The sequence below is a fragment of the Caretta caretta genome, chromosome 12, assembly GCF_965140235.1.
Source record: "Caretta caretta isolate rCarCar2 chromosome 12, rCarCar1.hap1, whole genome shotgun sequence".
Lineage (NCBI taxonomy): Eukaryota > Metazoa > Chordata > Testudines > Cheloniidae > Caretta > Caretta caretta.
Window position 1 is genome coordinate 25165808 of NC_134217.1, and position 14995 is coordinate 25180802.

The following is a 14995-nucleotide window of genomic DNA, read 5'->3' on the forward strand; positions in this document are numbered from 1 at the left end:
ACAAAGTTTCCTATAATGAAGGATCGTATTTACTACATGCTGAGTTGTACCACTGAAGCCATGGGTGGCCCAGTTACATTTGATGATATTCTTTTTTACACTTCAGGGGATCTTGTATTCCAGCTATATATTGTCTTCAATCCACACACTGAACGACTGCAGAAATATACGATGAGTAAGACAGGAACTCTTAAGTGAGACGCTGCCATCTCCAATTTGTTAGTCAAGGTCCCTCTGCCTTTTCATCAAAAGAATATCATAAAATGACATTCAAATGTAGTGAAATGGATAAGAATTTGGAACAGGCCACAATAAAAAGACCAACTTTAGGAACATCAAGGCAGACTTCTTGGGAGACTGCAGGTTCCTCCGGTAGGTAGATGATATTTTTAAGGGTGAGCTGATTATTTCAATATGTCTTCATTATATTTTAGATAACGGAAAGTCCAAGAGAATCTTGCATAGAGTTGATAACCCTTGTAAAGGAGATAATCCCCATGCTGAGATTGTGAAAAGAGCCTCAGGGCATTAGGGCAGCCAATCCAACTGGATTTTAAACACCCAGTTTCTTTAGGAATCTTTCAAAATCCCTGTCTCAGAAAATGTATTTTTTAGCTAGAAGGAAAAAATAGATGAGTTCAGCCCTTTAGGTCCATTTAACATCAGAAGAGATGGCAGGGAGAAGGGGAACAAAATCCACCTAATGGTGCTGGCCTAACACTGCCTCTTCTGGAGAAGCATCTATAGGAGAGACCTTGACATGAGGATATAGGCCTAAACCTCTTCTTCCCTGTTAATATGCAATCCTTTCTGGCATAGAGGAGGACTATAAACACTTTTTCCAAACACACCCAAATATTTTATTACATATATAGCGGTACTAAAAGTATGCATTGAGAAAAATATTTGAGCAGCATAGAAAGAAATCCTCAAATGGTCTGCTTCTGGGTGTTAGGTCAACTCCTTTCTGCAGTCAGCTGGGAACAACTACTCCCATCTCTAAAAGAAGCAGCAGCCAAATTTGTCTCAGCCAATAAGGGAAAATGATTAAGATCACTAAACCTCTGTCAGAGTATTGTGTGTTACACAGCTCAAAGGAATACACACAGTATGCAAACCTGTTCTACCAGTGAAAAAAGAATGCTTTCACTGGCACGGAGCCAGTTTCTATATTCTTGTATAGCAGGTTGACTTACTTCCTCCTCCTCCTCTTTTTTTGTTTGTTTGTTTTTGCTGTCAACAGAGATACATGCAAAACTATTCTATTGCCTCTTGACTCACTGCCTATATCAGAGGGATATCCATAATAATCTCAACCTGTTTGCAATGGGTGTAGGAAAATACTCCAGATGATTTTAGTCCCAGTGTAGCCTAATTCATTAACAATGCTGCAGTTAAACAGAACAGTCTGTCTAATGTTTCCGTCACCTTTTTATTGCAGACAATATCTATGGAAATTCATCAAGATACTGATTGTGACTCATTTCATACAGTAAAAATAGGATATTGTTTTTAATAAAAATCTATTTCAAGGGTTAAAATCCAGTTTGGACTTAAACCTGATAAACAAGAATTAGGCTTTTTATTATTGTTAATTTATATTTTTTAAAATTTATTACAGGAATGACAAAAATGTGAACTTACTAGTTAGGGGAACATCTGGACAGTGTTGTAAATGGCTTTGATTTTCAAACAGACATTTGCAGTAGATTTTTTCCACACTGTGGATCAATTTTTTTTTATTTATTTAGACCTTTTGAAAAAGGAAGTAAAACCAAACAAGTTGCTATTTAGACAAGTGGCATCTAAGGCTGGGATTTTCCAAGAAGCCCAAGGGAGTTAGGTATCCAATTCCTACTTACAGTAGACAGGAGTTGAGTCCCTAACTCCCCTAGACCCTTTCGAAAATCCCAGCTCAAATGTATGGCACCTACTAATTTTCATGGATATTTAGTATGGTATGTATGACTGACACAGTACATCATAATGGGTCTGCAATAACCATTATATTCCATCACATCGGTGATCCATGGAGTAAAGAGTGCCTAAGTAGACAGTGATACAATAGATCATAAAGGCTGGGCTCAATTCTGTCAATCCATGGATTTAAAGCACCAGGTCATAAACATTAATGAAGGAGTAATAATCTTACTATATCAGCCTTCAGAACACTCAAGTTTATCTAGTGTAAAGGATTCTTAGACTCAATTATTTTTAACACTTCTTGCCTATACTTTAAAAATAAATTTATTGACAAAAATCTAATGATGCAGTAAGGTAAGGGGCTATAAAGAACAAAGTAAAAACTGCTCATTGGAACAGGAAACACAAGGGAACTTGATCTTGCATTGTTGCAAAATTACTCCGTTCCAAAGTGTAAAATGTATAGCCTAATGCAGCAGGGAGTAGAAATTGCATGGGTTGCGTGAAATATGACTTTCTCGAAACAAAAGAGAAAGCCTGAGTAACGGTGCTAATTCTTTTAAATCTGTCAGCAGCCTTAACACTGATCTTGAGATTCTATTGACTTATCTGCAGCTCTTGTAGGCGTGAATGGTGCTGTTCTTGAGTGGCTTTTTTGGACAAAATCCAAAGGGTAGTTGTGGACAATTGCTCCTCTGTGACAAGGTTTGTCCCTCCAGATACCACAGGGGGCTATATTGTCACTCTTCCTATTCAAAGAGTGTAGAAAAGTGTTCGGGGGAGTCTGTTAGGAGACATGTTCTGCAATGCATTCAGTATGCTGATGAAACACAGCTTTACTTCTTAATTATGTCTGACCCAGTCAGAGCAGAACAAATTACCCAGCATCTAAATAAAACTAGCGCTTGGATATGACTTAATCTGGACAAGACAGTGAAAGCAGGTGGAAGGTGGGAGGCATCCAGAAGAGATGATGGAACTTATGTTGGCATCCCTAGTACAAGGATTGAGTTTTCCATTTATAACATGGGTGCATAATTTGGGTGGGTTAGATCCTGGGCTGAATTTAATCTCACATTACCTCTGCTAGGTAAGAAAGTATTATTAGCCCTAGATATAGAGAACTGAGGCATAGGGAGGATCAAGAAATTTACCTATGGCCACACAGGAGTCTGTGACAGAATTTATAAATGAACAGGGATCTCCTGAGCCCCAAACCAATGCCTTAACTACAAGCCCATCCTGCAGCACATTTATCACCTTAACTTTAGAGTGCTGTCGAGCACTCTACGTGGAGCTACACTTCGGTACCATTTAGAAGCTGAAGATGGTGCAGAATGTGGTGCCTGGCTTATTACGTAGGGTTCCATGCCAAGAGCACATTACCCCAAGTGCTCTGGAATACACCCTGGCTTCCAAGTGGAACTCAATGTGTTGGTTTTAATCCTGTAAAGGTCAAACTAGTTTAGGATCTGGTTCCCTGGAAAGATCACTGCATTCCCCATGCCATACTGCTGCAGCTGAGATCAATAGAGGCACTTCAGCTGGAGTCTCTATAACAATGAGAGAGATGCTGGTAAGGCATTCTCTGGGAGGGGTCCTTGATCTCTTCAACCAATCTGCCATAGCCTAAGTCTGTTGACCTTCAAGGCAAGCTGTAACTACCCATCTATTGTCACCATCTGGGCAGAAGTCTGGAAGGAGTATAAGGAGTCTTTTATATGCATTTAGAATACTTCTTAAACTGACTTAAATCAGCTTTTCTATACCTCAAATGTCACCATTTTTATAGTGCAGTCATTTTGCGACCTTAATCTCTATCTCTGGATGACAAAAAGATATGCTTTCTAGTCTTGAAGGGAAACAAGGTATTGGACCTCAATCTTGTTACTAATCCAGGACTTATGACGAGATAACTGGCTCTGTGGATGAGAGGAAAGCAGTGGAAGTGTTATTCCTTGACTTTAGCAAAGCTTTTGATACTGTCTCCCACAGTATTCTTGCCAGCAAGTTAAAGAAGTATGGGCTGGATGAATGGACTATAAGGTGGATAGAAAGCTGGCTAGATCGTCGGGCTCAGCGGGTTGTGATCAATGGCTCCATGTCCAATTGGCAGCTGGTATCAAGCGGAGTGCCCCACGGGTCGGTCCTGGGGCCGGTTTTGTTCAATATCTTCATTAATGATCTGGAGGATGGCATGGACTGCACCCTCAGCAAGTTTGCAGATGACACTAACCTGGGAGGAGTGGTACATACGCTGGAGGGGAGGATTAGGCTACAGAAGGACCTAGACAAATTAGAGGATTGGGCCAAAAGAAATCTGATGAGGTTCAACTAGGACAAGTGCAGAGTCCTGCACTTAGGACGGAAGAATCCCATGCACCGCTACAGACTAGGGACTGAATAGCTAGGGAGCATTTCTGCAGAAAAGGACCTAGGGGTTACAGTGGATGAGAAGCTGGATCTGAGTCAACAGTGGGCCCTTGTTGCCAAGAAGGCTGTATAAGTAGGGGCATTGCCAGCAGACCGAGGGACGTGATCATTCCCCTCTATTCAACATTGGTGAGGACTCATCTGGAGTACTGTATCCAGTTTTGGACCCCACACTACAAGAAGGATTCTGTGGCCTGCGTTGTGAAGGAGGTCAGACTAGATGATCGTAATGGTCCCTTCTGACCTAAATATCTATAATATCTATAAGGATGTAGAAAAATTGGAAAGCGTCCAGCGGAGGGCAGTAAAAATGATTAGGGGACTGGAACACATGACTTATGAGGAGAGGCTGAGGAAACTGGGATTGTTTAGTCTGCGGAAGAGAAGAATGAGGGGGTATTTGATAGCTGCTTTCAACTAGCTGAAAGGGGGTTCCAAAGAGGATGGATCTAGACTCTTCTCAGTGGCAGCAGATGACAGAACAGGGAGTAATGGTCTCAAGTTGCAGTGGGGGAGGTTTAGGTTGGATATTAGGAAAAACTTTTTCACTAGGTGGGTGGTGAAGCACTGGAATGCGTTACCTAGGGAGGTGGTGGAAACTCCTTCCTTTGAGGTTTTTAAGGTCAAGCTTGACAAAGCCCTGGCTGTGATTAATTATTTGGGGATTGGTCCTGCTTTGTGCAGGGGGTTGGACTAGATGACCTCCTGAGGTCCCTTCCAACCCTGATATTCTATGATTCTATGACTTGATACTGAACACTCTGCAATTCAGTTCAGTAATTTTTTTTTTCTGGTAGAGGTTGGAGGTCTGGGGTTAGCTTGCTATGGAGTTTTAAGATGGTGGCTCTTCCACTATGTTAGAGGTTCTTTTTCTTTATCTCTGAAATGATTCTCTTCAATAAGTGGTGATTCACTGAACTAGCCCTGAAGCTGCTGTTGAAAGATCACTATTCAAAAAAACATCTGTGCCAGCAAGTACCAGGAGAGGGGCCTTCACACGCTGCTTTCACTTGATATTTAAACTAACTATAATCTCAGATATTTCCAACATATACTTCATACTAGCGGTCTCTTTTGATGAAGAGCAAAAATGTGTTAATTAATATTACTGCTTAATCTAGACAAATATTTGCACTTGACTTGTGCACTTTCACTCCATGGAATATACAAATTTAAACCTAGTGTAGCTACCTGTACAAGGATGCTCAGACAGATTTTGAATTATTAGAAGCAACTCTTGCAAATTCATCAGGAATTTTATGATATTTAGTATTTTTTGTCAAGTCAGTTCCTGCAATTACATTAGAATCTCTGCTTTATAAAGAAAATCACGTTTCTAACCTTCATGGTTCTAGAGAAAAGCTTGAAACCGAACCATACAGGTTCAAAATGAAAAAAGGCAAAACGACCCAAAGTCTATTATTATTATTATTATTAAAATCTTATGATTTAAAAACTGACTCATGATTTTTAAACATTTGAGGTTCACAAAATAATAGAAGGGTCCAAAATTCAAAACCCTGCCACAAAAATTGAAGTCCTTTAATCAAAATAATGTTGTTAATACTTTGATCTAATTTCTCAAAACATCTTCAGAAATCATCAGATGAACAAATAAAAAGAACATACTGAAATGCCCAAATTCAATTCTCTGAAAGGCATCATACATTCCCTTTTCCCCTTCCCTCTCCTCTTGAATTAAACTACATTAATATAGTAATACACAGCCTGAATGTTGGTTTGGGCTATGGGCTGCTACAGAGGAAGTTGCATTTCTACAGGATCACATAAAGGAAGGAAGACAAGGAAAGTACTAAACACAGAGTGAGTGAAGCATATAGAGAATAAGAAGATAAAGCACCAGAGAATTACAGTGAGTTAGTCCAGACAGAAACTAAAAGGGAATATATTTTCCTTATAAATATAACAAAAATTACCCCCCAACTCTTGGTTTTATTATCAAACACACCTTTTGATAGCAGGTCAGTTCAACAACTTGGTTCCTATTTCTTAGCCTTATTTAAAATTACACCACTGACATCAACTGAAGTGTGTAGCGGAGTATTTAATTAATTGCTTAAGAAAAAAGAAAACTTACATTATTACCAATTCTCTCACACAAACACAACTAACATTTCAAGAAATCATAAGTTTAACTTACTTTAAAATTACATCACAGTGAATTTGCTTAGTATATTGGAAAATATGTTTCAATAGTTCTAATAGGTAACAATATTTCTTTACACAGTTTGTGTAATCAAAATTCTTTCACCTCAGCAAAGGTGAAATTGTCCCAGTATCTGAAATTGCTTTTTCACAATTATACATATTCTAAATATGAATAATCATTTTAACCAGTATTAATTACTAATATATTTTCTGGCCCAAGCAGAGAGATGAATCCAAGCAATACTATTTGTGTGTAGTTAGTTCAATTAACATAACATACTGTAAAATGAAGAGCCCTTTCTGCATCACCAGAAGCATCAGATCTTTGCACTGAAGAGTCCTAAATAAATCCTGCTGTTATGCAACATCCACAAAAAATGTTTCCAATGTAAGTACCTTAAAATACCATGTACACAAATACTGGAAAGAGAGACAAAACTGAAACAATAACTGACAATTGCATTGTGTAGAGGGAGAAATAGCTAACTTTGCAATCAGTAAGAATTATGTATGTAAATGAACATTCAGATCCTTTCTAAATATGATACTTAGCTTCAATAGTAGATTCCATCTTCTCATTGTTTTGAACTTTTAGAAAGTAAAATTTTCAAGTACTGAATGAGGTAACAGCCAAACAACTCATTACAGTCAATGGGATTCCTGTGGCTAAAACGTCACATGATACTTTGAAAAGATCTCCTTCAACACTTTCCCTGTTCTACTCTTTAATATTACTCATTAAGGACTATGTACAGGATTTAACACCTTGTGTGACTGCAGGCCCACAGTTTGTGGTTATGTGGTCACAAAGGCTGCTCCCTATTTCAGTGGATTTCTACACTCTCGGCAGTATCCATTAAGCAACTGCCCAATACTGACCCTTTCCAGTGGTGAATTCAGATTCCGTCTAGCACATGTGCCAACCAACACAACCCATAGGTTCTTCATCAGTCGACAGAAGATTAGAAGCTAAAAGCTCAGAAACAGGCCAGTCAAGGACAAAGAAGGTTGTGCAGTAATTATTCAGGCTGAAAAATTCCCCTTATTTCAGCTCCAAACAATCAAGTGAAGAGGAAACAGTAGCCTCCCCCCCACCATATGATTTTTCAATATCAGTGATAGCTGGGGCCTCCCTGACTGCCCTTCTCCATGGCTCAAGGGTATAAAAGACCCATCCTCTAACTAAAGGCTTGATTTTTAAACAGACCTGGTACTGATGGCTAATCCCATCCTTCATCTAGATATGGTCTTATGGATGTTCTCCACCTGTATTGTTGTGGTTAGTCACAAAGTGTATTAAATCCATTGAATTGGAGAGACAAGAAGAGGAGAAACAGTTGTGCACAAAACCCAGATAGACTGTTTAGGGTGGGTTTACACTAAAAATACTTGCGTGTCAGGGGACATGGCTGTTCTCTATTGCAGCTGAAATCTGAGTCCATTGTGTAGTATAGTATAGATCAGGGGTGGCCAACCTGTGGCTCCAGAGCCACATGCGGCTCTTCAGAAGTTAGTATGCGGCTCCTTGGATAGGCACCGACTCTGGGGCTGGAGCGACAGGTGCCAACTTTCCAATATGCCGGGGGGGGTACACCGCTCAACCACGGCTCTGCCACAGGCCCTGCCCCCACTCCACCCCTTCCCTCCCCCATCCCTTCCCCTGAACCTGCAGTGCCCTTGCTCCTCCCTCCCCCCCACAGAGCCTCCTGCATGCCATAAAACAGCTGATTGGGAGGTGCTGATCGGGGGGGCTGCCGGTGGGAGGGAGCCGCTCGGAGTGGGGGGAGTTGATGGGGGGGCTGCTGACGTACTACTGTGGCTCTCTGGCAACATATATTGATAAATTCTGGCTCCTTCTCAAGCTCAGGTTGGCCACCCCCGCTATAGATGGAAACTTAACGATCATCAAAACTGAGCAAATACTTTGGCACCAGCAAATGTAGCACATTCACACAAGGAAGAAGAGCTGAGAGGAGAAAGTTCCCCAAAAGGGAAACCTGTCTATGGGATGCAGCTAGAATGAAGAAAGCCAAAATTATTAGTTCAAAATTTGAAAGAAAATTTTCCTTAGAAGAGCTTTGTGGCAGGAATTAATTTCCTGGAATTTTCCTCAGAAGAGCTCTGTGGCAGGAATTAAACCTGCCTGCTGCTGTGCAGGTGGAATTGGCAGCCGGAACTTTAGGGAAATCATAGGCAACAAGGGAATGCCTACCAACAAATCTGGTCCTGCATCCAGGCTGAAGTACCCGTTGTAATGGATGTATACTGTTTAGCACAAAGAAGAACTGTTCTTTCATGCACTTCTGTTCAGATATTCTGTCTGAAGTGCTTCACCAGTGGTTTGAAGCATGTAAAAATGCATACTCTGGAACGTTCAATGATTTAGCCTGGATCAGTGAGACAGCTATTCTGTATAGTATACAGTCCTGCCTACATTATAAAAATGGAACTGTGCTTTCACAGTGTGAGGGGGCAGCCATTTTTAACACAGTCGTAACACAGACTGACTGTTACCAATATGACATACAAGCTCTCAACCCACACCTCAAGCAACTCCACAACTACTTGCTCTTTCTCCCTGACTTGCTCTTTCTTTTCACCTTTCCTGTGTAGGTCACTTGTTGGCCAGCTTGAACCATTTTCAATTTTAAAAGCATTCTAAAAACATTTTTATACAGAGGCTTAAGTCCTTCTGGTTTAATTCTTAATTATTTTCAAAGAAAAATTACATATTGAAAGATGATTCTTGAAAGTTAAAGATAATGGAGATCTCATTTTAGACTAAATGTATTCCACATTGTCGTCTCTGGATTTTGGGTGGTGAAACACATGGAAAAATCAAGGAATCTGGACTCTATTTTTTTCTAATTCAATATTTTGTATCATCTTTTCCACATTACATAATCCACTAAGAAAACCAACTCACAGAATCTGTAGTTATTATTTGTACTCAGGAGTATTCCACAGTAATTACTAGTTTGTTTCCAAAATCATTGATTTTCACAAAAAATTTAATAGTTTTTGTTGCTGTTTTTTTTACCTCTCCTCCAATGGTAAGTAAGCCAGGTGAATCAAGCTTCTGTTTCTTCCGTGGACCAATAGCTGCCAATGCAGTTAGGTTGGCATCCCTCTGCCTCATCTGTGCTAGTTCTTGTTGCTGCATCTATTATAGGGAAAAAATATATAATTTTAAATTTCATTCACATAGCAAATGTTACTCTCAGGCCTGAACATGCAAAGTGGTGAAAGCTGAGAGTGCCCAAATGTCTTGCGTGATCATGCTGTATATGGCTATGCCAGATCTTAACAACTCAAACATGCAATGTCAGGGTGAGATTTTCAGAAGAATCACAGTGGCTTAGGTGCACAAATCCCATTGGTTTCCATGGGATTTCTTCTCCAAATCACTGAGCTTCCTTTGAAAATCCCACCCTTAAACAATGCCATTTATTTCATTGGCAAGTACTATGTACTATACACCTTCAGACCATGACTTCTATGAAGACTAAGTAGAAATAAAAAGCCAAAATAGTACAGTAATTCAAACACTTCCTTTCATTTCAAAATCTGAAGTTTATTTTGACCATTTCACCTACAGTAATATTCATTTTAAGAAAGTACTCAAAAATTCCTATATCTGAACATTAGGAAAAGATTTTTCTGGCAACATGGTAATGAAAAGTTAAATTTCCAATTACTATAAGGGATTAGGGTTTAGTTAACATCAGATTTAGTCACAGGCTGGAGGAAGGAAAGCAACATACTTGATCTACAAGTCAGATACTATTTGTTGCAAAAAGGGGAAGAACAGAAAATAGGAAAAAATATTTCTTTGGCAAAGAAAGAGAATGCTTAAAATGTAGTATACTTAATGTTTTAAATCTGGTTATTCTTTGACACCTTCTCCTACTGTGAATTTAAGTTCTATTGTCTATTTTGCAACTTAAAGTTTGCATGATAATTTCAACACAAAAATTATACACATCCATACAACTCAATCATCTATAGGATAAAGGAATTAATTAAATGCCAAAGTGAAACATGAGCATAATGTCTATATGGTAGTGCAAAGGTCTATATGTACTTCCCTTTGCCAACTCATATTAAGTTTTTAGCTCAAATATCTTTGGCTGTCTTCCAGATTAAATGCCAGTTAGACAGACCTGCCCGCTTACCCTTTCAAGGTAGATAGGAACAGTGGTGAGCTCTAATCATTTACAAAGGTCATGATTGGAAGCTAGCCCGTAAGCAGTCATTTAAAATTCGATTGATCCCTATTTGTAGTCAGGGAAAGAAAATGGACATTTCAGCTGTATTGTAATTATGAGGCTTCAAGGCAACTGTAAATAGATGTGCAAATCTAGATACTGGCAAGTACCTCCAGAGAAGAAATTATTACTGTAGTAGAACACATAGCCAGGAAAGGTTGAAGATAAAACTGCATATAAAAAAGATCAATCATCTTTTTGCTAATTTGCCATGCTCACCAGCCTATAAGGGTTATCACAATTATCAGAAGTCTGCTGAATATTTAAGTTAGGGCCAGCTGGCTTAGCATGATCTCAGACAAAAGTGTAAAGCAGAGGGCTAACCCAGAATGTGAAATTTTGAACTGGAGAAGAGTTTTAATTTTATGGGAGGTTACAGTAAGGAATGCCGTATGAAAGGCAACTGACATAATACAAAAGATATTATTCAAATACATCATTCAAAGTTGGAATTCCTAGACCAACTGGACCTAAGTCCTTTCTTAGGCAAATGTACTATTTTGTATTACTGTATACAGTGTTAGAGTGAATGTTTAATATATGCATATAATATGACTGAACAGGTGTTCTCGGAATCATAATTCAAAATTCCTTGTCTTTTGTACAAGCACATTCTGAATCATTCTAAACATGGCACTGCTGTAGATTTTGCATAGTGGGGAAAATCCTTCCTTACCTCTAAGTCTGCCAAGTGCCCCGAGCTGTTTTATAGAGCAAACCTGGGAGCCTGCAAAGTGGATCAGCATCCATTTATTCCTTAGTTTCTTTGTCCTTTCATTTGTATTGTATTGTGTCCCTAGCCCAGTGGTTCTCAAACTGGAGGTTGGGACCCCCTCAGGGGGTCGCAAGCTGTCAGCTTCCACCCCAAACCCTAGTTCACCACCAGCATTTATAATAGTGCTAAATATAAGAACAGTGTTTTTAATTTATAAGGGGGTTTACACTCAGAGGCTTGCTGTGTGAAAGGGGTCACCAATACAAAAGTTTGAGAACCACTGCCCTTGCCTCTGTTTGCCAGAAGCTGGGAATGAGAGACAGGGAATGGATTACTTGAGGATTACCTGTTCTGTTCATTCCCTCTGGGGCATCCGGCATTGGCCACTGTCGGAAGACAGGATACTGGGATAGATGGACCTTTGGTCTGACCCAGTATGGCCGTTCTTATGTATTTTTGAAAATGAAAAGAACTATAGCTGACTGCTTGATATCATAGAGCAATGTGCCTAGTGTGTTTATTTTAATTACCACAATTTTGACTGTTCAGATAAACACACAGAGCATGTGCAATTGACTATAATAAAGACAAAGTGTGGTCCAGTGGATATGATACCAGACTGAGAGTCAAAGGACATTGGTTCTATTACACGGACCTGTTCTGTGATCATGAGCAAGTTACTTCACCTCTCTGTGCCTGTTTTCCCTCCCATCCTTTGTCTATGTTGTGTAGACTATAAACTTTGCAGCCAGGGATTGTCTCTTACTATGTGCCTTATTTATACTACCTACTATAATGGGGCCCTGATCTCATTTGAGATCTCTAGACATTACTACAATATAAACAAACAAACAAACAGTTAGTACATTTCCAGTTGTGAAACTCCAGATACATACACAATACAGTTCGTGACCATCTGCTCATCAGTTCACACCTTAGTATCCTGTAGGAGAATACTGCATCCCACATGTAACTATTCCTTTTGTATGCATCCACTTCAAATATGTTCAAGACATTTGCCATCAGTGAGATGCACAAGTTAAAATTTTAAAAATAAGCTGCTTAGTTTAAAAAGTGGTGACATGTGAAACTGGTCCTGTATAACTCAGAACTCTCAAAAATCTTTAAAAAGTCATCTTTGAGATGTAATATGAGAAAGTAAAAGGCAAAGGAGATCATTTAAAAGTTTGCATTTTCTGAAAATAGCGGCTCAATGAAATTACATTCTCAACAGTATCTACAAAGTCACTATCATTACATTATGATTACCAGAATAGGCCTTGATCGTGCAAATGGCATTAACTTTACAAACAAGTCCTCCCATTGACGTCAACAGAACTTTTTACAATGCGTAAAGTTAAGCACAGAGGTCTCTTCAGGATCAGGGCCTTTGGTGCCATCTTTGTGAAATTTCAGGAAATACTTTATAGTAGTAAACCAGCTCATCATATATATTTTTACACTTTTCCACATTATATGGATATTTAATATTAAAGACCAGAGCTTCGTTTTCACCGACTTTTACATCTAAATTTATATTAGAAACCCAAGCTAGATTATTCCCTTTGGAATGTGAATGCTGCCATTATTTCTTCCCCCATTCCATCAATCCCTCCCCCTCCATCTCATTACCCCACCCCTCCCCTTTCCATTCTTTCAGCCCTATATTTAGGACATAAACAAACATGCCAATCTATACTATACGAGAAAAAAAGCTTGTTTCGATACAGCTGTCCTTCAACATTTATAAATTCATAAATCCAGTTCATTTTACAGCATTTTAGAAGTATTAATCACTAATTGCGCCTTAAAAGTTTAAAAATAAAACATCTTTTCATGAGCCTTTTACCCTTTTCTGTCTGGCCAAGATTAATTTTTAGTGTGCTTTGAATGCAGCTGAAATTTACTTGGCTTTGTTGTTGTTGTTATTTAACAACAACTTTAACGTACAGAAGTCCTTTTTTACATAAAAGCATCTTTCTAGCGTTGCTGGATGAAAACAGCACTGAGGACATTTCTCATTACTTAACTACTGCAAAGCCAGCAGGGAGAGCACAAAACATCGTTTTGTTTTCCTCACACAACTGTTCATTATATTATTTTTAGTTTCTCAACAAAGAAGTGGCAGATTACAAATACACCATATTTAATATCAATCACAACTCCGCCCATCACATTATTATAATTGTGAGAAAGGCTGTAATTTTGGCACATGGCATAAACAAGCTGATAGCGCGTCTACTTGAGATGTCAGTGTTACCACTGCTTACTAATTATTTTCACAACACAGGAATATATGTCATGGTTATTCATGTTGTATTTTGGAAATAATTTTAGAACAAGAATTTTAATTCTCTTCTGTGCAACAACAGATAATATGGTGGTGATAGTTCTAGAAATACCAATAAATAATTCAATTTTAAATGTAAACGGATGCCTTACATTTTTATTTCTTCTTATATTTTGCTATTTCTTCTACTGGCACGTCACATAACCAGTAAGAAGATGAGATGAGTGAGATGAGAATGGGTTTGTTTGCAAGACTTTTTTTCCTAGAACCAAAAACTAATGTTACTACATCCATATATGAAATTGTATATTACATACTGAGAAAATACAATGGCCTAAGATGACTCTCCAGTGTAACTCTACTGATTTGTACTAGATATGAATTTGGCCTGATGTGGCATTCACATGATTGTCTGACCCTCTGCAAGTGAAGACTACAGATATGAATCCAAACACTTTTTATAATTCTGAAAATGAAATAGCATGACTGCTGCTAGAATTCCTACTGCAGACAGATGGTTTTCCTCTTGAGAGAATGGGAAAGCAAATATCCCAGGAGGTGGAAACCAACAGATTTCAGGTCTTCTGGGATCTGTTGAGGTTAACTATGCAAACATACTGGTGAGTTTCACCTCCCGAATTTCAGAGCTTGTTAAAAGACAGATGTGAGTTAGACGCTTCCACCAAAATTAGCCAGAAATTTATATTTCAATGTATCTCATTTTAATGTGTGTCATAAAATATTCCTGAGATATTATAGTTAAATATATCTCAAGAATATTTTATGACACACATAACAAGATGGACCTGTTAATTTTATTTTTATTCAGTACATTTATTAACAAACCAATACTGGAAGTATTTGTTGAAAATAAAAATGCACAATTATTGTTTTTACAGGGGTTACCCACTTGATCTCACATTTTATGCACCCAAATCACTGCAGTCAGGTAGCTAGATGCCTCCATGCAGTGACTGGCACCCACAATTATTTCCTCTTAAAAATCAGTATCATTTAGTTAAATGAACACACATTCTAGATCACAGGCAACTTTAAAAATACAGCTATTATTATGAGTTAGCACCTAGCCTCCATGAGCAAAGTTCATATTTTGGAACATGGTGCTTATGTGTTTCTGCACCAATACACACTGATAGGTAGAACAATCTAATAACAAATGTAGACGCTTGGCTGAAT

The 14995-nt window shown here is 38.6% G+C and overlaps 1 protein-coding gene across 3 annotated transcripts in view; it reads right to left on the reverse strand.

Moving 5' to 3' along the window:
- The window catches only part of LOC125620775 (transcription initiation factor TFIID subunit 4), a 214588-nt gene that overhangs the window by 53794 nt on the left and 145799 nt on the right, over nt 1-14995 (reverse strand). For all 3 annotated transcript variants that reach the window (XM_048816905.2, XM_048816904.2, XM_048816903.2), the window contains one exon: nt 9566-9688. In XM_048816905.2, the coding sequence (XP_048672862.2) occupies nt 9566-9688 (123 nt within the window). The remainder of the gene's footprint in view (nt 1-9565; nt 9689-14995) is intronic.